Source organism: Mus caroli, unplaced genomic scaffold, assembly GCF_978045245.1.
Source record: "Mus caroli unplaced genomic scaffold, Mus_caroli_1 scaffold_2, whole genome shotgun sequence".
NCBI lineage: Eukaryota > Metazoa > Chordata > Mammalia > Rodentia > Muridae > Mus > Mus caroli.
Genome location: NW_028227257.1, coordinates 52468396 through 52489995, shown reverse-complemented (window position 1 = coordinate 52489995; position 21600 = coordinate 52468396). Strand labels below are relative to the sequence as shown.

Below are 21600 nucleotides of genomic sequence, written 5' to 3'. Positions count from 1 at the left end.
GTTCCCTTGTCCACTGAGCCATCTTGATCACTGAGCCATCTTGTTGACCCTCCTGCTCTTCTTTGATGCCTCTTGCTTCTGGCTTTAGTAAAGGGAAGACACCTCACTTCACCCTCAGGCCTAGCCTCCCTCCCTCAAGTCTCCATAGGCCCTGGCCCCTTGGTACCCTCAATGCAGATGAGGGTGTGGCTGCATCATCTCTAAATCCCACATCACCTATGGCCAGCAGCCAGGATAGGTCTCACTTCCCATCACTCCAACTCTCCTCACCCAGGTCTACAACTTTCTTACTGTCTGTAAGACTGAAGAGTGTGAAGCACTCCTCATGGCATAGCTGAGATACTCAGGGAAGGACAAGTTGCAAGGAGAGAAAGCTTTGTTCCATCGGGCTGACTGCCAGCATCCTAGCTCAGTACTTGTCCTGAAGAGGTAAAGAAACGGTTTTGGCTCTTGGACAATATGGGGAGGGTCACTGTCCATTTCAAACCTGAGTGGGACTTCAGGTTGGACCCAGGGAATTTCTCTGGTTGTATTTTGCTCACACCCAATCCCTGTGCCTTCCTTTTCTAAACCAAGGAGCTAAATGGCTGCCTCTTTCTTGGCTAATTCGTAGTACCTAGCACGCTTCCTGGTTTACAGTCTTAGCTCAGTGAATGAATGTTTGCTTACTGTGCTGGACCCCCAGCCATGTGGCCCTTGCTTTGTACCCTGAGCTGCCCAGACCTGCTCACCTAGAGCCTCAGATGCCCTAACCCACATAGTACTTTGGCAGAATCTGCCACAGGGCCTTGTACTGAGTGGCCAGGTGGAGCACCTGGCAGAACTCCTAGGGCCAATCTGCCATCCCTCCTGTTACAGAGACATCAAAGGACATCTGACTCAAACTTCCCTGGAGGCAGGGCCTTCCTCCCATGTGATCACAGGAGATGGAGACCTGCAGAGAATCCAGGAGAACATGTCCAGGGTCAGGCCCAGGAGACCTGAAACTAACTTTGATGAAGCAATCTGGTAACTTCCTGGAGCTTCATCAGGCTCAACCAGATACCAACTTGACCTTCGCAGAGAGTGCGGTGGTGGCAGACAACAGCCAGTGTGAGGGGTTTCAGTCTCTCTATGAAGCAGGTGGAGCCAGGTACCACTCAGCATTTTAAACCAGGAAAGTAGCCATGTTTTCCTCTATAGCTACATCTGTCTCTTTGTCAACTGCCAACACCGCTTCTTTCCTGAGTGTTTCCGAACAACCCCTTCTCCAAACTAGTGTTCCACGGCTGTGACAAGGTTTCTGGGTGCTAAGCTGGAGGAATAATTCCCAGTTAGACACCACTTATAAAAGAATGTGTGATGTATGTGCCTTTTGAGCATTTGAAATAGTGTATGTGTGTGTGTGTGTGTATGTGTGTGTATGCGTGTGTGTGTGTGTGTATGTGTGTGTATGTGTGTATGTGTGTGTATGTGTGTATGTGTATGTGTGTGTATGTGTATGTATGTATGTGTATGTGTGTATATGTGTGTATGTATATGTGTGTATGTGTGTGTATGTGTGTATGTGTGTGTCTGTGTATGTGTCTGTGTGTATGTGTATGTGTGTATGTGTGTGTATGTATATGTGTGTATGTGTGTGTGTCTGTGTGTGTGTCTGTGTGTATGTGTCTGTGTGTATGTGTCTGTGTGTATGTATATGTGTGTATGTGTGTGTGTATGTGTATGTGTATATATAAAAGCTGCAGAGAGCAAACAGGCCTGAAAAGAAACACAGAGCTGGAAGGGAGATGTAGCTCACTTGATAGAATGCTTGCTTAATATGAATGAAGTCCTAGACTTGAATCCCAGCACCACACAAAACCAGGCACGGTGGGAATGATGGCTGAGTTCTTATCCCAGAAGATGCTGAACAGAACTTTAACTGACACCTGGTTCGAAGCCAAGCCCACTGAAGAGAGGTGTAATTTTCCCATGCTTCACCCTAGGAATGTAAAATGTTGGCATTGACCTCCTTTCCAGGGAACTTTGAGTTATTTGGTCTCTGCCAAAGGATTAAGGTGACCCTGTTTGCTGCGTCCTCCACCACTGCTGGATGTACACAACATCCCAGGGAAGACACTGTCATCCAAAGCCTCTAACTATTCTGACAGAGTTTCAGATACAAGAGCGCCAACATTCAAGCAGCCCTACCACATAGGACAGGCAAGATGAAACTAAGAAAAACAAGGGATACAACCACCACTAGGAGCAGATCACCAGGGACTCCCATCTACAAGAGAGAATCAAGTTTAACGTAGCTTTGCTTTAATGTGCTCAGGTATATAGTAGATCAGATGAGCAACTCTGACAGAGAACTGGAAATGATTTTTTTATTGCTTTTATTTCATTTGTTTAAATCCAATCAGTTGCATTTAAAAAAAATACAGGGTGTCACTTCCTCACCCCCAAGTTAACAAATCAATAATAACTGAAAACAAACAAACAACAAAACAAAACCTTCCAACTTCTGGGGGTAGAAAGCACATCCCAGGATGCCTGTTTGAGAGTGTGCTTGCTGGAGTCTTTGTACGTTTGTACATTGGGTACCACCATCCTTAGTCCTAGCAGCAAAACTGGTGCTTGTACATTCATAATGTAATTCCACATCAACATGCCCAGAGATAGGGAGGATTACCACCATAAAGGGCACTCATCCTCTTCACACCAAACCCTGGCTCTGCCCTCAGCCTGGCTCTCAACTCCTGGGCTGCACAAATTGTACTTGCTTGGCACCAGGCCTGTCAGGGGTTCTGCCCATCACCGTGTTTGACTTTCACAACCCTGCACACAGGCCCTGAGGAACCTCTCCATTTTATAATAAAATTAATCGAGGCTGGGGGCCTATGTCACGCGTTTGAGGTACCCCAGCGAGCAGCACCAGGCCGTGAATCACATGGCTAAGGCAGGCTCTGCTCCTCCCACTGAATTTCTATAGCAGTCCCAGGATGCCTGCAGTTAGAGAGGCCTTGCAGTTCTTCCCACAAATGCTCATTAAACACCAAATTGTATGCTGAGCCTTTGCCTTAGAGACCCAGCTTCAGGGACCCAGAACCAAAATATGGGAAAGTAAGAACCTGTGATTGGAGCAGAGATCGGTCCATATTGTCTCCCTTTTCTTTGTCCTTTCTGGACTTAATGCCCAGCACATAGGGACCATCCAGAGATAAGCGAGGGGTGGTCCCAGGCCATATGTGCAGTATGGCAGGGGAAGTGCAAAGCCCTGTTCTTACTACCAGATCCATCCTGGGAAGACAGTGGGACCACCCATGCTACTGTCTCCAAGGCAAGGGGGAGCCCCAGCGTGGCCCACATCCCTGGTTCTCTCTTAGGAGCCAATGTTCAGCACTGGTATTTCTAACCCAGAATGCAGACAGGACAGCTCAGCCCTCAGACAGGCCTGTCTTGCCCCACTGGTAACAGGAGATTCAGAAGAGAGCTGCAGAAGGCTCAAAGGTCACAACCTCAACCTTGATGTTTGTTCTGTGCAGGGAGGCCTGGGAGCCAGCAAGGTGGCAGTAAGGGCAAGGTAAAGGGAACAAGGGGAGGAGGCAGGACCTCCATGGAGAGAGCAAGCAATGGTCTGGGGAAGGGAGCAAGAAGGATGTTGGGGCAGGTGGGGGGACCAAACTTAGACAAGGGGAAAAGGAGCTTAGATAGTAGAGGGGGGAAAGAAACAAGGCAAATGGAGGGTGCTGGAGAAAGAACTCCCATGGGTGGTGAAGAGGCCTTTCCTGTTGCTGAGATACCACAGTGAGGAGGACAAGGATAGACACGCAGAAGAACCTGTTAGCTCTGTAAAGACTGGGAGTGATTTGGGCTACAAGGAGAAAGTGCAAATGTGAACTGGGTAAGCTAAAGAAGAGGAGGGGACAGCCCAGCACTAGAGGCCAGCCTGGGCTCTGGGACAGAGGTTACAGATGTCTTCTGGTCCAGGCTGAGACAAGGACAAAGGACAGGAAGCCCCCAGGAATCACCTTGCCCTGTTATAAATCAAAAAGGAAACAGGTGGCTGTGGGTGAGGGGCACCCAGACAGAGACTCCAAGCCTTCCTGTCCTCCTCTATGCTGAAAACCCCAACTGGAGCCCCTAAGCTCAGGCACCGAGGGATTATGGAACTCACCGGTGGGTTCTATAGCTTCAGAGAGGTGACCCTGGGGATATGGAAAAGTTGTGTCTCTTCAGAGCTGGCGGAGCTGTGACATCACAGAACTAAAGTGAGTCCCTAGCACAGACCTTCAACCCTGACACAGGGACACTCAGAGCTCTGATGTCCCTGCCTCAGGAATCCTCCAGAGGACGAGAAGTCCCAAGCTATTCCCCCAAGTGGATGTGCAGCAGCAAGAAAGACACGTGGCCGGCTTACGTGGGAACTTTCAGTCCCCACCACTCCTTAGAGTTGGGCCAGAAGCTCTCTCTGCCTGGGAGGTTTCCGGCCAGGGTGTAGCCCAATGGCTGTAAAGACTTCCCGGATACCTGATGCCCACAGTCATTCTGGCAGCCCCTCACCTGAGGCGTTTCCGGATGGGACGGAAGTATTTGGAGGTCTTGACAGCAAAGATGATGCTGGGGATGAGGAAGAAGGCGCACCACCCCAGGCAGAACCAGAAGGCATTCTGGACAGGAGCCACGAGGTCAGCTCCCTGAGCTAGGCTGTTGCCTCCCCACCAGCCCCGTTCCCAGAGGCCCCGCTCTGACTCCACATGACCTGGGCTCACGTCCTCCTCCTGCCCCCTTCCATTTGCTCTGTACCCATGGTGGGTTGGGGACACTCACCCAGGGGTCAGCCATCATGTCACACAGGATCACATGACCATTGTCCAGGGCTGTAGAGAAGGGCTGGCAGGTGGCGATGCGCTGAGTCACCTGTCATGCCAACATGAGGCAGGTAGATATGAAGTCACCTGGACCTACAGATGTGTACCCCATATTCTGAGGAACACCTCACGCTTGCTCATAGAGTAGTGGGCGCACACACAGACATAACGGCCATGGGTTCTCAGGAAGGTTGGACACTGAACTTCCTGCTCAGCTCTCCCTCTTTGCATCTACTCGCCAGCCTATGTGTAAGTCTCACCATGTCCCCTACCATGGCTTTAAGCCATCCTCGCTAGAGAGGCACACACATGCCTAACTTTACATGTGTGCACATACTACACACACAGATACTCAAGGTCAGCTACCCCCCTGTGATGCCTCTCCAGAAGTTGTGGCCCACAGGGTGTGCAGGAGGAGGTGGGCTTGGATGGCTGGCCTTAAAGAAGCAGGACGAGGGACCTGTTCATGGAGAGGCATAGAGTCCACACTTGGGTCTTACAAAATGGCTGGGGGTAGAAGTGGAGTAGACAGCATTCACTCTGCAAGGATGCAGATGGCAGGTTTGGGAGTTTGGGTCCAATCCCAAAGGCCTTCGTACCCCAGAAGGGCTCCACAGCTTGTCCACTGGGCTGGGTATGCTTTGAGGCCCAGGCAGACATCTGTACCCTCACTTACCTCTGCTTTCACCCAGGTCACATACTGAGAGAAGTAGCCCATTTCCCTGGTCAGGAAACACTCAGTGGCCTGCAGGAAGGAGTGAAGTCCTGGGTTGGCAAGGGTCCTGCCTCTCCAGACCCCTCCATATCTGGGATCATCAGGACAAGCCTGGCTCTCACGGGAGCCACAGTGAGGATGAGCTGGGGAAGCCTGGGGTAGACGCTTCACGTTTGGCTTAGAGGCCACACCCTACCCTCAACTCACATTCCTCAGGATGTGGTTGATCTGCACAGGCAGCTCTCCTTTTAGACGGACGACACTGTCAAGAAAGTCTGAGATATTCACCTGCAGGAGATGAGAGCCTAGATCACCCATCCATCTCTCCACTCACCATCCATCCTACGCTATACCACACACCACCTTAAGGGAGGAGGAGTAGGCTCTAGGACCCAGAGGCCTAAGAAAGGGATCCTTAATGATCTGACCCCGCCCCCTTCACCTTCTAATGGGACAGTAGGAGCAGAGATCTCAAAGCAGCCATCCTGTTTTCCTCTATTGCCCACCTGTTCCGACCGCCCCCCTGCCCCCACTCCCATTAGCCACCTGCAGACTTGGGGCCAAGGACTCCAAGGTCTTGACACTGAAGTTGAGCTTGGTCTGTGGAGGAAGATTCAGGGCTGTTACAGGCAAGAATTCAGAGGCAAGAAATGGAGAATGTGAGCCAGGCGTGGTGGTGCACGCCTTTAATCCCAGCACTTGGGAGGCAGAGGCAGGTGGATTTCTGAGTTCAAGGCCAGCCTGGTCTACAGAGTGAGTTCCAGGATAGCCAGGTCTATCCAGAGAAACCCTGTCTTGAGAGAGAGAGAGAGAGAGAGAGAGAGAGAGAGAGAGAGAGAGAGAGAGAGAGAGAGAAATGGAGAATGTCGCTGTCCCCTCCTTCATTCACTGTCCTCTCTCTATCCCTCCTCTTCCTCAGGCCTCAGAATCCCTCTGAGCTTACCACAAGGCTCTCCTGGGGGACAACCTTCTCCTGGTAGAGGCTTCGAAGTTCTCTGGCCTCCTCCTGTAGCTGCTGCCTCAGTAAAGAGTCATTCTGAGGGTAGACAAAGGGATCAGACCCCAATAGGGTCCCACCCCAATAGGAAGAGCAGCCCTTCAAGGAGTTTATCAAAGGGATGTGGAAAGTGCTGGGCTGAGACAGTAACCCCCGAGCTCAGGCCCGCCTTGCTCTAGGCTGGCCGCAAGCTGGATGCTCTACATATTAGCTGTAGATACTACTGCTAAAACTGGGCAATGTTCCCTGCTCTTCCCAGGGTCAAGATATCTGAAAAGGAACTTCAGGAACGTGGGATGTCCATAAATACTGAGTGCACGTGTCCATTCAGGGTCCTCACAACACCTGTCCCAGCGGACTCTGAGGCTGGCCCAGCTGTGTGAAGTTAGGCCAGATACTTCATCTGATACGAGACTGCGACAGTCTACAGATGGAGAGACAGAGATCTGAAATGGCCTGCCCAAGGCCACACAAAATTGGCAGCAGGGCTTGAATGGGAACTGAAGATGCAGAGCTTCAAGTCCAACAGCAGGGTAAAAAGCCTCAGCCCATGTGTCCCTGTCCCCTCTCCAATCCCAGCATTCCTAGCCCCTCCTGCCCAGATATTCTTCTTGATGACTGGCTAAAGGGTCTCTGTTCCCTTCTTACTTGGGCCTGGGCCAGTCCTTCCAGCTCCTGCGCCAGCTGCCACATGTCAGTGTTCACCACAGGCTTCTGGATCTGAGGAAAGACAGGAGACACCAAGAAGGCTGAACCCAGATGTCCCCAGTTACTCAGCCTCTGAGTTCCTGGACTCATTTCTACCACCCCCATCACTCTCTCTGTTATCTCAGGGAAGGTCTCATATAGCCTAGGTTGAACTCAAACGTGCACATTCCCCTCTTTCTGTATCTCAATCACTGGGGTTCATCCATGTGTTACCACATCAGGCTTCATGCAGTACTGGAGATGGAACCCAGGGCTCTACACCACAGACAAGAACTTTACAAACTGAGCCATAATCCCCAGCCCCAGTAAGTCCATTGTGAGGAGTCATCTTGAGTTTGAACTGAAGCTGTGAGGTATTTCAGAGTTTCCAGTGGAATAAAAAGTAAAAAACAAGGTGCCTTCTGGAACGACTGGAAGAAAGTCATTGTCCGACTGTAGAGTTGACTTGGCGGTTAAAAGCACTGGCTGCTCTTCCAGAAGTCCCCAGTTGGATTTCCAGCACCCACAGGGTGGCTCACAATTATCTGAAACTCTAGTTTCATGGTATCAGCTTCCCTCTTCTTGTTTCCACAGACACTGCATATATGTGGTGCACAGACACGTGCAGACAAAACACCCATATGTGTGTGGAAAAGAAAACAACAACAACAACAACAACAAAATCAGTGTCACCCTGACTTTTCTTAGTGGCAGTGCGTTCTTAGCAGCGGTGCATTCAGGACCATGAACAGCGACACGTGCCCTTGCTTGAGGGACGCGCAAAGTGTGTGTAGGTCCTTAACAGGAAAAAGCCCCAGGAGTGAAGAGAGCTGGAGAGATGCAGAACACACCCAGGATGGCCCTTTCACGGGGTGTCACGTGCCGCTGGGGCACCAGATGTCCCCCCTCACTGACCTGCACAAGAAAGCCTCTGTAGTGGATTTTCTCCAGCCCGCTCCTCTGCAAAGCCTCCAGGTCCTGACGGGCAGTGGGTCTCAACAGGTCTAGCTCCTTCAAATCTACTTGGAAGCTCTGAAGATCCTGCTGAATCTTGTGGGTATACTGGGGAAGGGGACAGGATGAGGTACATTGTTGAGCTTGGTTGCTTGGCTTAAGGGCCATTACCTGCATCTGCAGGGCTCCTACTCTAGATACAACATCACAGGCTCCCAAGAGACCTCTACTCAGAGTCCCAGCCTACTTCCAGGGACCATGTGGTAACTGTGGCTGAGGGCTCAGCAAGGGTCCCAGAGAGTTTTCCACCAGTGTCACTCAACTAGCTCTGGAACACTTCCACGCCATTCCCAGCTAGGACATTTTACCTGTCCCCATCAGGACACCCCCACCCACTGTCACTGTCCTCTCCTTCCATAACTGGTGCTGTATTCAGTTTACCCTGGAGCACATGCTTAGAGAGACCCATGGCGACCAGCCACTCACACACCTACCCATACCCCTAGAATCTGCCAGAGTTCAAGCCCTGACCAGGCCCTGAGTTGATTGCTCAGATCTCTGCCTTGGGTACCTTGATAAGAGCTTTTTTGTTTTGTTTTCTTTTGTTTTTTAGTTCAGAGGTAATTCCCCAGAAGAACAGAAGAAAGGGATGTAGGGATTCCCTTGCCTGTTTGATATCCAGGTGCTTATCCAGGTCATAGGAGTCATTGAGTTGTAGAACCTTCCAGAGTACTGCCCCTGCCTTACACTGTCTATGGAAGAAAGATACACATCAACAAAGAGCCACCAGGGATGGCAGGTGGGGTTGGCATCACCCTAAGGAGACATCCACTTCTGCATCTCCCTTCTCTTCCCCGATCCTAGCCCCAGGCCCAGGACACCCGCTCACTGATAGGCCTGGACGACGCTGATGTTTTTCTTCAGGCCAAGAAGATAGGACAGGTTCATGGATGGTGGCAAGTTTCCTGGGGTGTCTGCAAACTGCAGGTGGGCAGGAAGAAGTGGAGCACAGACAGGTGAGGGGCAAGCCTTCCCTAATGCTTGGTGCCACCTGTTACTTCAACCAGACCCATTCTCCAATTCAAATGACTCCAGGCACTGACTCCTTATGGGGACTTTGCCCATGAATCTCTGGCAGTGATACAAGCAGGGCCTTCAGTACAGTGTCCTTCTCAGACTCAGAGTTGAATTCGGGTGGTATAGGTGCCACCACCTGGAGTGCTGGGGAGCACCTTAGGGGCTTGGGGCTCGCGGGTTTCTATCTGCATCCCCATCTCATCCTCCTCCCTCCTGGCCCCATCTTCCACTTGCTCCTCTGGCTCCCACTTCCTCCTGACTCAGTCTCTTGGCCCAAGCTCCCTCCAAGCTGGAACAGGCCCAGGCCCACCTCATACAGCTCTCCACTCTCCCAGCTCCGGCACACCAGCGTCTGCACATTGCCACCCACCAGGAAAGTGGCGAAGACAAGGAGGATGAGGGGGACTGCGAAGAGGAAGCTGAAGGCCACACCTCTGGAGGTGAGAGACATGGTTGAAGGAATGTGGAAGCTGACTGCCCTGAGCCATCCTTGTCCCCACCCACGTCCCCGAGACAGCATAAACCACCTGTTGGCAACAAGGCATGTCTCCTGGGCAAAGGAGAACCCAGTACTCCTGACAACTTCTTGGCATCCTCATCCATCCACCCCCAAATTACTGTTCGGTTCTGCTGCCACGGTAGCCTAGAGGAAGGACACCTGCTCGTTCAAAGAGCTATATCTGAACGTAGGGTTCATGGAAGAGACTTGCTCCAGTGACCAACCTTTCTACATAATCACTGTCATCTACATAGATAGCACTCTGAAGATGCTGGGCAGTTAGGACCCTTTGACCGGTGCCACTGACTTACAGAGTGTCTTTGTGAGTTGGCGCAGTCCCATGCCAGGTCATGAGGCCTGGAGAGTAAAATGTAGGGTGGATTTCAACTCCTCACTAATCCAGGTGCCTTGTATGAACAGCCTGGCCAATTGTATGTGGCAGCCCTGGCCTTAGAGACCATCCAGTTTAAGGATGACAGGCTGATTCTGCCTTTGCTGCCTTTGCTGCCTACAGGCTGCGTTAAGAAGGAATTTGCGGCGGTGTCTGGGCTTGGTGGAAGTACTATAGTTACTATTGGTGTTGCTCTTCCTTCTTCAGCCCAACCCGCTTGGAGGACACTGAGACCCAGGAAGGTCATTGCTTTGCCCAGAGTCACTCAAGGAGTGGGGCACCAGGTCAGCATCAGGGTTCATTCCCCCGCCTTGCCAGGCTCCACTCCTGTAGCTGTACCGGGAGGAATCTGGCAACCCAACAGCGGAGCCCCTTTCCCCTCCCCAACCTTTTCTTACGCCATGAGGAGGCGGGCTCCAGCCTCGCCCTTGGTTTCAGAGTGGCTGGGGTCCTCCCTGGCAAACAACCCCCAGATGCCCAGGCTGAGGCCCATCAGGTTACAGATCACCACAAGCAGGATGGCAGAGCACAGCACACATCCCAAAATCCACCTGCCACAGAGAGAGTATGGGGTTCACTGAGAAGGAAGCCATCTGGTACCGGAGGACTGGCCTAGGTCCTAGGCCTCTAGGCACCAGACTGGATCTTTAGAAGTAGGGGTGCGAACATTTGCTGAGGTCTCATAGCTTTTACAGAGCCCCCAGGCTCAGACTTGGGCATACACAGCCTGGGGAGACATGGAAACCACAGGGGTTAGGGTTCTTGGCTTAAAAGGAGGTAGTAGTATTGTCAGGCTGGAAGTGACCATGGATGGTTGGAGGTTCAAAGCACCACCCACCTGTATGTCTCATATTGTTGCACCTCCTGCAAGTAGGGGCGGCTGCACTGTTCCAGCCCCTCCAGTGCCTGGCTCCAGCGGGAGGCTGCCTCTGAACCTGGGAACGCTTGGGCCAGCATCCTCAACCTTTCAGGCTGCTCAGCCAGTGCCTTTTTCACATCTGCCCAAAGCCATAGGGTTTCAGAGGATAAAGAGGGCACCCAGGAGTCAGGGATAGATCTCTGGGACTCACAGAGAACCTAGCAGACAGGGAACACAGCCATCCCCACCACTGCCCAGCTCCTCTCAGCAAGCCTCCCTGGAAGGGGTGTGCTGGGGGGGGGGGCGGGTGGCATTCCAGGCAGCCAGCCAGGGCCCTAAGCAGGGCCTCACCTTTGACCACACTGACCGCCTGCACTTGAACCAGGAGCGGGAGGTTATTGAAGGTGGCTCTCTCCTGCAGAACCAAGAAAAGCTGTGTCTATTGCTGTTTGGAATTCCACCTTGGGGTCTTAAAGTCACAGACCCAGAGGGAGGGTGCTGCTATTCCATGCTCCCAGCCAAGGAAGTGGTCTTGTCCTTGTAAACATGGCTTCTCTTGCCTGACTCAAGCCTTCCACACATGGCATGTTATGAACTCCTCCACCCCCTTCTACTCGAAGTCACTTCCTAGACAGCCCTGGCTCTCATCCTCTCACTGTGCACCCATCCCATGCTAGCAGCCGGCTCTACTCCCTCAGTCCAGCTTCCAGCCTTCCATCTGTGTTAGCCTGGCTTCCTTCTTCTCAGCCTCCCAGCACAGCTGACTCACTAATTCTTCAACTTCAGGCCCTGGATCACAGGCTCTGACTCACGCGGTGCCACCCCTGCCTTGGCTGTATCCACCCAGAGAGCAGGCCTGCCCTCTGGGGTACAGCCAAAGCACCTGTTCCCTTGTGGCTCAAAGACCCTGTCCCTTATGGGAGCCCAACTCTTTCTGAGCTGCAGATCAACCTCTCCCATCTGACTATGTCCAGTAGAGACTGGCACAATGAGCCCAGGCTGCCACAGGGTGAGGGTGGGCTCAATTTAATCAGGTCCCTCTTTTGGGTTTTTCAAGACAGGGTTTCTCTGTATGACCCCGGCTGTCCTGGAACTTACTCTGTAGACCAGGCTGGTCTCGAACTCAGAGATCTGCCTGTGTCTGCCTCCCAAGTGCTGGGATTAAAGCTACCACTGCCCAGCTTAACTGGGTTCTTCTTCTAGAGAGTGAAACTGAGCCCCTTCCCCTTGTTAGTTTCCAAGTAGGTGGAGCAAGAACCCAGGTAACCAAACTAGGGTGTACCTCCTGGACCATGCTGGAGAAGTTGGTTTCTGGGACATCTTTCAGCCGATGCAGGACATCATCCACAGGGGGCGTCTGTGACATGAGAAAGATGTCTATAGGAGGAAGGAGGTGCCTCTGACCCCTTAGTATACTCAAATGTAAAATGGGAACCACAGAGTCCCTAGCACTCTGGGGCGCAGAGCCTGAGAAGCTAATATGCATGAGGCTCAGGGCTCAGTGTGTGGCATACGGAGAGCTTCAGCTCACTCTAAGAATGAAGGGTCATTAACCCTGGGTGCTCCAGAAAGGAAGGTATAGCCCAAGGAAGGAAAGTCGTCTGGTCACTAGGATGCCAGAGGGTTCCAAAAGCACAGGCTAGACCCATCATTCCAAGTCCCAGTGGCTTTGTTCAGGGCCTGCACCTGGCTAAAGTCAGCGCCCAGTTGCAGAGCACTGGCCTGGCTGAGCACCCGCTTGCAATTCTCCTCGTGGCACCAGCTGTCCTGAAGCAGGGCGAGCAGGCGTTCCCGGTGTGCCTGTACAGGTGGCTCCAGGTGCCGCTGAGCCTCCTGCAGTTCCACTGAGGTGGTGTTCAGGGCTCGAAGGTGGTCTATGGAGACCTGCAGGGCTAAGAGAGTTACACATGGCCTGAGGATCTCCTCATTTCCTGGTGTTCTCAGACACCTAAGAAAAAGAGGCACCATACTCCCTCCTCCTGGCTAAAGGGACATAAACTGTCTGTAGCCACAGTGGAAACTGCCTCTGGGCACATGAGGCCATGAAGGTAGGCAGGGGTGCCACATGCAGATTCCTGGATAATGGGTGGAGAAAGACTTGGGTGGAGCTGGGGTAGTACATGAAATGCAGGGATGGGGGCTGGGAGGATTGGCTCCTAGAGGACACCTGCTGGACCCACCCACATACAGGGCACTGGTCCAACTCACCCTGGCCCAGGCTGTGCACTGAGGCTAGCACCGGGTACACTGTGCTCTTGAGCTGGTTATGAATTATGTTCCCAAGGTTCTCACCAACACCTGGATAACATAGGGCATTTGGCAGGATTGGTCCCCCCAGGAGCTGAGGACACCCCCATGGTCACCCACGAGCTATGGTCTCTGCAAGGTGGGGTCGGCCTCCTCATCCTGCAGTAATACGGCTGCTGCACAGGGAGATCCCTCTTTGTGAAGTGGTACCCTGGTGGAGTCCAGGCTAAGGGAGCTGAGAGGTTTCCCTAAAGCAGGCCAGGGCAGAGGGACCTGGAGTTGGCAAACTGTAACTCTCACCATCCAGCTCCTTTGAGACTTGCTTCTGAGGCACGGAGAACTGTTCAGCAATGGCCTGCAACTCCTAAGCAAACACAGGGGCATTAGCCATCTTCCCTGTCCTTCAGCAGCCCCGTCTTACAGTTAGGTATTTCAGGGACTTTCCATCAGGGGGCAGTCAAGTGCACTGGGAAGGGACACCCTCTCTGCTTTGCAGGTTCTGAGGCTTAAGGTTGGGTACTCAGACACAGGTGAGGGCTTGGATAGTACTCACTTCAGGGACATCAGAGACCAGGCCCCTTAGGCTGAGCAGGGTCTCAGGGACAGCTTTCACACTGGGCCCCATCTGATTATGTGTGTGTTGGTTAGTAGCAAAAGCACAGACCATACCAATCCTGCGGGGAGGGAGGCAAAGGAGAAAAGGGTTTGCAGTGTGCCCAGGAGCCCAGGGGCCACCATCCAGCCCTCCCTCCTGACCTAGGCAGCCTCTCACAGAAGCACAAGGGTGGTCAGCAGCAGGAAGGTCATGAGGGTGCCACGTTCACAGGCCATGGCCTTGTGCTCCGTCTTCACTCTGCCCCCACAGCGCTGGCGGCAGCGACAGCAACAGAAGCAGAGCCCAGTGATGGGCACCAATAGGAGGTAGAGGCCAGCAATCACAGCACACACCACGTAGCCTGCCTCATATCGAACCACCTGGGCAAGGCAGCAAGGCATGAGGGGGCTCGCCCTGCCTTACCCCTGTTCCAGTGGAAGTCAGAAGTGGAGAGAATGCTTGCATGCCTCCTCTCCCACACGGAACACACGAGGTGATGGCACCCTTACTGTTACACAGATGAGGCAACTCAGGTCTAGAGACACTGGGGATCACTGCACACCCCGCCTTGAGGGGAAAGGATGCCTAAGACCCCACTCTGGCAAACACTCCACAAGGTGGGCTGAACTGAGCAGGCACATGCCTTCTGCTCACTCTTAACTCCCTCCCCAGCACCTGTAACTCTCTCCTCACCTCATCTGTCTTCACAGAAGATGGGTCATTCAGCAGGGTCTTTATCAACTCTGAGGAAAGGAAGCAAGCTGAGGGTGGGGGGACAGCCACTGCCTTGCTCCTGTGTCTAGCCTCTCCCCACTGCCAAGCTAAGGGAGGTTCTTAGAGAGGGCAGTGTCATGTGGCCATGACATCTTGCCAGGCCTCATCGTGCTGCAGAAGAGGCAGCTGGTAGAAGGCCTCAAGCAGACCTTTCTTCTAAGTAGGTCCTGCAGCTGCCCTGGTAGTCCTTGCCCTCCTCCCGCCTCTTCTGGCCCTCCTGAACCCTGACACCATGGCGCTGGGACAATGTGCCAGATTTAACATAATGGACCTGCACCTAGAGGGGAAAAGGGGCTGGCCCAAGGTCAAACAAGAGGGCTGGCTAGCTACTTCTCGAATCTAAGAACGTGTGGAAGAAAAAAGGCTGTGTAGTACCAGAAACCTCACCCTGCCTGTAGACAGGATGTGCACAGAGGCTAGTTGGGGACCCAGTGCCCGCAGACGTCCGCGGGGGTGGGTTGAGGTGGGGCGGGCACTCACCTGCCGGGAAGGGGTTAAGCTGAACCACGGAGAGGAATCGTCGCACGGTGCCATAGAGGGAGTTCAGGGGCCCCGACGCGCGGACAAGAGGGGCCAGCTCTCGTGTCCTGGGCACCGGAGCGAATGCCAGGTGCTCCACGCGCCCGAGGGAACCGCAGTCGGCTGCCACAGCTTCGGACAGGCTCAGGGCCAGTCCCAGGCTCAGGCCCAGCAGGGGCACCATGAGGCCGGGTGAGCGCGTCATGAGTTCGGGCGGGTGGGCGGCACGGGTTCAGGCGGCGGACAGTGCGGACCAGCACGGGGCAGGCCGTGCATCCTTCTGTAGCCTTCTTCCCTCCGTCCCTGTGGCTCTACAAACCGGCCCGACAGGTTTGGGCTCCGGAGCTACCAGGTCGCCCGCCGGGAGCGTAGGAAGGGCAGGGGCGGAGGCCAGATAGGGGGCAGGGCCCAGCCCAGCCGCCCTTGGCTTTCTCAGTGAAGTCTGTGCCTCTCTCCCCTCCTAACATGCTGGGCAAGGGCAGTCCGGAGTCCGTCCAGGGGTACCTCAGAGTCTCTGGATTATCTAGGATGGTCCAATTTCAAATAGAATTTTCCACACTCAGTCCCAGCAGCCCAACCTGAGGGCTGGTTAAACATGACCACCTAGTGAAACCCTGGCCCACTGACGTGGTCCTAAGACCAGACCCACAATGCCCAGAGGAAGCAGAGAGAGGAACTAGCCAGGCTCTCTCTATTCCTCTGGGCACTGTTTTGTCCCCAGGAGTGACCTCTGCCAGGCCAATCTGGAGCAGGCACTGTCCTTAGGGAGAGCAGAGGGTTGCCCTCTGCCCTAGCCATGCCCATCTGGTCACCAATGGCAAGAACCCGATACCAGTTATGCCCAGAGATGTGTCTCCAAAGGTGTGTGATTTTTGAAGGACTGAATACACAGGAGCCTGTAACTGAGCAGGTGATGGAGAAACACTCCTGATGGATGGGGGATATTCCTAGCAGCGTTATTCATGGCACCAGAAACAAACTGGTCCAAGAGACAACCCCCAGAGAACAACGGGCAGTCATCAAAGTGAACTGAAAATGTCCCTGTGACCTGGATAGATCCTCATGCATTAATAAGCACAAATAGTTATCACAGAGCAGTCTGTGACATGAAGACGCATAACAGCGATCTTCTCCAGTAGAATCCTGGGATATATATGTGTGTGTGTGTTTATTCCATATATTATATATAATAGATAACAGTATGCAAAAATATATTTAACTGATTTTGAAAATTACTCTCTCTGTATGAGTGCAGAGTGGCATGGTGTGAGTATGGAGATCAGGGGACAGCTTTAACAAGCCACCGTACTGAGAGGCAAGGCTTTTTGTAGTTTCTGCAGAGTTAAGCTCTCTGAGCTAGCTGGCCCTAGAGCTTCTGGGTAGCTCTGTCTCAGCCTCCCATCTTGACTCTTGCCACCACATCTGCCTTTAAAGCCAAGTGTTTTATTCCATGTATTTATTTACGTATGTTTATATGTGTGGGCATGTGGTGGTTAAAGGACAATTTGCAGGAGTCCTGGGGACGAAACTCAGGCCATCGGGGTTGGCACCAGCACCTTTACCCTCCCAGCCACCCCAGTGGCCATATCTGGCCTTTAAAAAGTAGATTCCCAAGTCAGGTTGTCAGGACTGTGCAGCAAACGCCCATACCAGTGGAGCACCAGGGCAGCTTTTAGTTCTCTTCTGCTCAACTGTGCATCTTCAATTCTGTGACTGAAACATACGTCACCTGGCAGGTAAAGAAGTAACAGAAGGGGGTGGGGATGTAGTTTGGTTGGTAGAGTGACTGGCTGGCACAAAGCCTTGTGTTCCATTCCCAGCGTTGTGTAAAACTGGGCATGGTGGTGAGAGCCGGAAATCCCAGCACTTGGGGATTTAGGTGGGAGGATGAAGAGTTCAAGGCCAGCCCAGGCTACCTGAGATTCTGCTTTTAGAAATAAAAGGTAATAGAAATGTGTGAGTTTCCCTGAAGGGAGCCCAGCTCAGTTCACTCCTGGTTTGTGGGGTGGGTGGGCTGCCCTGGTGGGGTTACTGGTAAAGAGGGATCTAAGTGTGAGTTAGGGCTGAGCTCACAGCAGTGTCCTGGCCCTTCCCACTGTTACCCCCACAGTTCTCCTAGAGTTGGGGGGGGGACAATAGTGCACAGTCATGGAAGGAATGGTCCATTTAATAACCGGCTGCAGACTGGAAAGGGGACCTCATTAAAGGATGATTCAGAGATGAAGATCAAGGCTGTGGTGAGGAGTGGGTTGTGGTGCTCTGGTACCCAGGCAGTAGACCAGACACACACGTCCCCTGCAGCCCAGCCCTGGTATGTGGAGGAAGATACCTGACTAATTTAGCCCCTGACTACTGAGAAGCGGACTGCATGCGGTGCCCACCCAGCTCTGCCTGTCACCCTCCCTGCTTGCCCATGTTGTCGTTCTCCCTCACCTAGGTTGTGGCTGTTAGAATGATTCCTGAGCTATCACACTCTAAGTCTATCCCCATCTCCAGCAGGGTGGAAATAGCTTCTCACCAAACCTGATACAGCCCATCTGTTGGACCAATAGAAGCTGTCACTGAAGATGTTAAAAAGAGGGGTGTGTGTGTGTGTGTGTGTGTGCGTGCATGTGTGTGAATGTGTGTGTGAGTGTATGCGTGTGAGTGTGTGTGTGTGTGCGTGCATGTGTATGTGTGTGTGTGTGTGGCGGATCAGTGGTATAGGAGTTTATGTCCCAGCTCTGGGGCTTTGGGGGAGGGTGGGGGAAGACTGCAGTCTTTGAGGACCTTTGAGGGTTTGGTAAATAAACAGGTCTTCTCTACCCACTCTCTCTCTCTCCTTAATGATCATAATTAAGACAATCACTGCCTGCCACCATTGTTTTCATAAATGTCTGTAATAAAAATGCAGCACTTTGAAGGTGAGACTTCCATAGGAACAAAGCAAAACAAGCCTCTTCCTCAGCCCGGGGGCAGGAAGGCTGATAAAGATAGCCCACTTATTTGGCAGGTAGAGAAATTGAGGCAGGGAAGGGACTTTCCCCAGCCAGTCTCCAGACTGGAAGCCAATGCCACAACCAAGCCAGATCTTAGTGGAACAATGTATCCTCAGCCTGGCTCAGGACTATGTCCTCTACCCAAGCCAAACATAGTTTATCTGGGGTGCACAGGGCAAAAGGATGGAGTTCTGAATATTTAAGGTGGTCTATAGTTGGGAAAAGATGACTTGTTGTTGTTGTTGTTGTTGTTGTTGAGACAGGGTCTCACTATGTAGCCCTGGCAGGCCTGAAACTCTGTGTAGACCAGGCTAGCCTCAGACTCACAAAGACCTATCTGGCTCTGCATCCCAAGTGCAGGTTAAGGTGTATCCCATCATGTCTGCCTAAGATTCATTTTTACTATTTTTAACTACATATGTGTGTCTCTGTGAGGGTATATACACATGGGTACAACAGGTGCCCACAGAGGCCGGAGGCATCATATCCTCTGGAGCTGGAGTTACAGATGATTCTGAGCCACTTGGTGTGATGGTTGGAACTAAACTCAGGTCCACTGCAAGAGCTGAACATGCTATTTACTGATGGGCTAGCCATCTACCTTCCCCCCAACTTTAAAAAATTATATTTACTTGTGAGATGAGGGCATGGAAAACATGTATGGAGGTCAGAAGACAGCTTTTGGGAGTTGGTTCTCTTCTCCCACCATGTGGATCCTAGGAACCAAACTCCGATTGGGGGCAAGTGGTTTTCCTTGCTGAGGCTCTTTTATAAGGAAGTGTTGAATGACTCATATAATTTGCTAAATACTGAAAATGGAGTACAGGATGGCTATACAGGTTCCCTTCCACACTGTCATAGTATTGAAAACACTGTCTTTAAATGAGGGATTTGTCTTGTCTTTGCACAGAATGTGAATCTGGAGTAGACAGTAAAGTCAGGTGGCTGTCCATATCTACACATCTGTAATTCCACCATGTGGGAAGCTGAAGTAGAGAGATGAGGATGGTGGATTTGAGGAGAGCCAGGGCTATAGAGTACAACTCTGTCTGCAGGTGGGGAGAAAAGCTGGCTATACGCACATACCTCTACAGTTTCAGCTGCTAGGAATTCTGGGGCAGGAGGATGATCTGAGCCCAGGAGTTTGAGACTAGCCTGGGTACAACAGTAAGATCCCTTCAAAATAAGCAATTGTAATTTAAAAGTATATAAACAGATGGGCAAGTTCCAGACTAAAGTTCTGAATGAAAGCGAGAGCCTAGGAGGAAGGGGTCAAGCAGGTGGCACAGGGCAGAGAAGGCTCTTTGATGAGCAGCTATGCCTGGGGATGTGTTCATAGCCTCATCGGGCAGTAAAGGGAGGCCTCTGGGCTCGGGAACATGCTGGAGAATCCCTGACAATAACCACAGACGAAGTGTGACTTCCATGCAGCTTCTGAGCATGTGCTGGAAGGTGCCAGATATGCAGAGGCCATAGCAGCTTAGAGTTGGGAGACAGGGCCCATGCAGGCAGAGATGGCCGAGCTTTGGTTACTCGTGGCAAAGAAGCTAGAAGCAGCAATCTAATATTAAATAGATCCTCTAAGCTGATCTCGAGGCCCAGGGCCAGCTAAAACCTCAGACCTATAGCACAAACTCACTGGGTATACTCTGTACTCTCTGCATGGCCAAGTGAGTCCCTAGAATATGTCACCATGTCCTCAAAATGGTGTCAGATGGAAGGACAGCACCTTTTGGCCTGAGCCAGACCTCCCAAGGGCTATTTGCTTGGGAACACATCCTTCTGGTCACCCAGAGCCTCCTCTGTTGCCTCTTTTTTTCTCAGTCATGGGAGGGTTTGGCTCAGGATCAGGGCGTAGGTTGCATTTTATACTAATGTTATGCCTTCCTTCTCTCATGGCATCTGTGGAAGAAGAGAGAAATGAAAGTTCATTTTGTAGAGCCTTGAGGTTGAAGAGCCACATGCTTCCCAGTATCACCCCTGAATCCCCTCTGAGAGCCCAAGAGAGACAATGAACACATGCTGAAGATGAGCCAGTAAGCCCATTCTAATGTGGTCTTAGTTCATTTGGGCTTACCATTACAAATTACCTGAAGCCCAATAACTTGTAAAGAGGCTTACTCCTCTTCCAGTTCTGGAAGTCTAAGAGCCTGGTGCTAGCATCTGCTTGTCTCCAGTGAGGGCCTCTTAACAGGTGGCACCTCAATGATGGAAGCTCATGCAGAAGAGATCGCATGGAGAGACAGGAAATGAGGGTCTCGAGCGAGACTAGACATTCTTTTATAAGAACCCACTCTTGAAAGAACTAACTCCATTGGATCAGTCTTAATCCCATCCAAGAAAGCTATGGCTTGACTCTGGAATATTACCACCTGCCCCATGCTTTAAGCACGTAGTTCTCACGTGGTTGTGCTATTTTAGGAGCTTCCAGAACCTCTGAATCAGAATTAGGGCCCAGCTGGTAGAATGCAGGTTCCTGGTTCCTATCTTGCTTTCTGCTTCCTGGTCTGTCATGCTGTGACCAGCCTTCACCCACCCTAGGTGGAGCTGGCCTGCCATGGTGGGCTGAAACCCCCTTAAGGAGCTGGAGGAGCCATCATCTAACAACCCCATACAAGGTTTGCAACATCATGGCCATCTCTTTGTAGTTGTGCTGCTCCATGATGACCGTATAACCCACAGAGATGGCTTTCTCACAAGTTTTGAGACTCACATTTGGGTAGGTTTAATGTCTTCAGCAGACACACATTTTCAGAAGATATTTAGTAAAGCTGGCCCTCCTGCTGAGGGAGAAGTCATCCAAGTTGAGTGGCCCTGGTGGTAAACTCTGTGGAGAAGTAGCCTTGGATCCGTTGCTGTCTTTATGTACCAGGCTGAGTCTAAAGATGGATCCCAGAAAGCGATGAAGAGAGGAGACACATGTACTTTAGATGAGAGTTAACCAAGACTTGGTAAAGGCAGCCACAGCCTCTGACATTTGATTTGAAGATACTTTGTAAGGGGCAGATATAAATCCAAGGGGAGAGAAGGAGGCAGCGTGATTAGGGGCAAATGGGTACATGGAGGACGTGGGTATCACACTCTCTAAAATGAGCTCTTTCCAGAAGTGTTGGATGAGACAGGGATTGACATAGTGCAGCCACAGAGCAGTTTAAACCAGAAGAGAAAAGACAAAGGGCAGCCTGGGGTTATACCTTGAGTTTCACTGCATTTGGGTGTCTGGGTGCGGAGGTAGTAGATCAGGCCTCCAGGGTCTGATGGCCACATAAACAGAATAGACACATTCTTTGCCTCTCTCATCTGATTGTCCTTCAGCCAGTTGTTTGATTGCAAAGCAGTTTAAGAAGTGAGGGGAAACAATGAACAAACCACTAAGAAAAGCTACTGTCAGAAGAATGGATACAGAAAATGTGGTTCATTTACACAATGGAATACTACTCAGCTATTAAGAACAAGGAAATTCTGAGTTTTGC

General features: G+C 51.8%; 1 protein-coding gene across 1 annotated transcript; it reads right to left on the bottom strand.

Moving 5' to 3' along the window:
• Positions 1-2364: 2364 nt before the first annotated feature.
• Positions 2365-15449, bottom strand: Prom2 (prominin 2). The gene is made up of 24 exons (XM_021182105.3): positions 15111-15449; positions 14550-14599; positions 14034-14236; positions 13815-13935; positions 13562-13625; positions 13223-13312; positions 12701-12906; positions 12297-12371; positions 11366-11429; positions 10994-11153; positions 10554-10706; positions 9576-9699; positions 9078-9169; positions 8856-8940; positions 8150-8296; positions 7196-7267; positions 6494-6586; positions 6097-6150; positions 5758-5838; positions 5512-5580; positions 4795-4884; positions 4528-4634; positions 4142-4214; positions 2365-4001 (listed from the first exon to the last, which is right to left on the bottom strand). The coding sequence occupies exons 1-23, from the start codon at positions 15352-15354 to the stop codon at positions 4151-4153; spliced, it is 2508 nt and encodes an 835-aa protein (XP_021037764.1). The 5' UTR covers positions 15355-15449; the 3' UTR covers positions 2365-4001; positions 4142-4150.
• Positions 15450-21600: the final 6151 nt, after the last annotated feature.

What these genes read in the sequence shown, in the direction of transcription:
- Prom2 (XM_021182105.3), bottom strand. Translation starts at nt 15,354, where the DNA reads ATGACGCGCTCACCCGGCCTCATGGTGCCCCTGCTGGGCCTGAGCCTG. An exon ending in AGTCTCAAAGGAGCTGGATG is followed by an intron (nt 13,313 to 13,561) that starts GTGAGAGTTACA and finishes TATGTTATCCAG; the next exon opens with GTGTTGGTGAGAACCTTGGG. An exon ending in AGTGCACAGCCTGGGCCAGG is followed by an intron (nt 12,907 to 13,222) that starts GTGAGTTGGACC and finishes TAACTCTCTTAG; the next exon opens with CCCTGCAGGTCTCCATAGAC.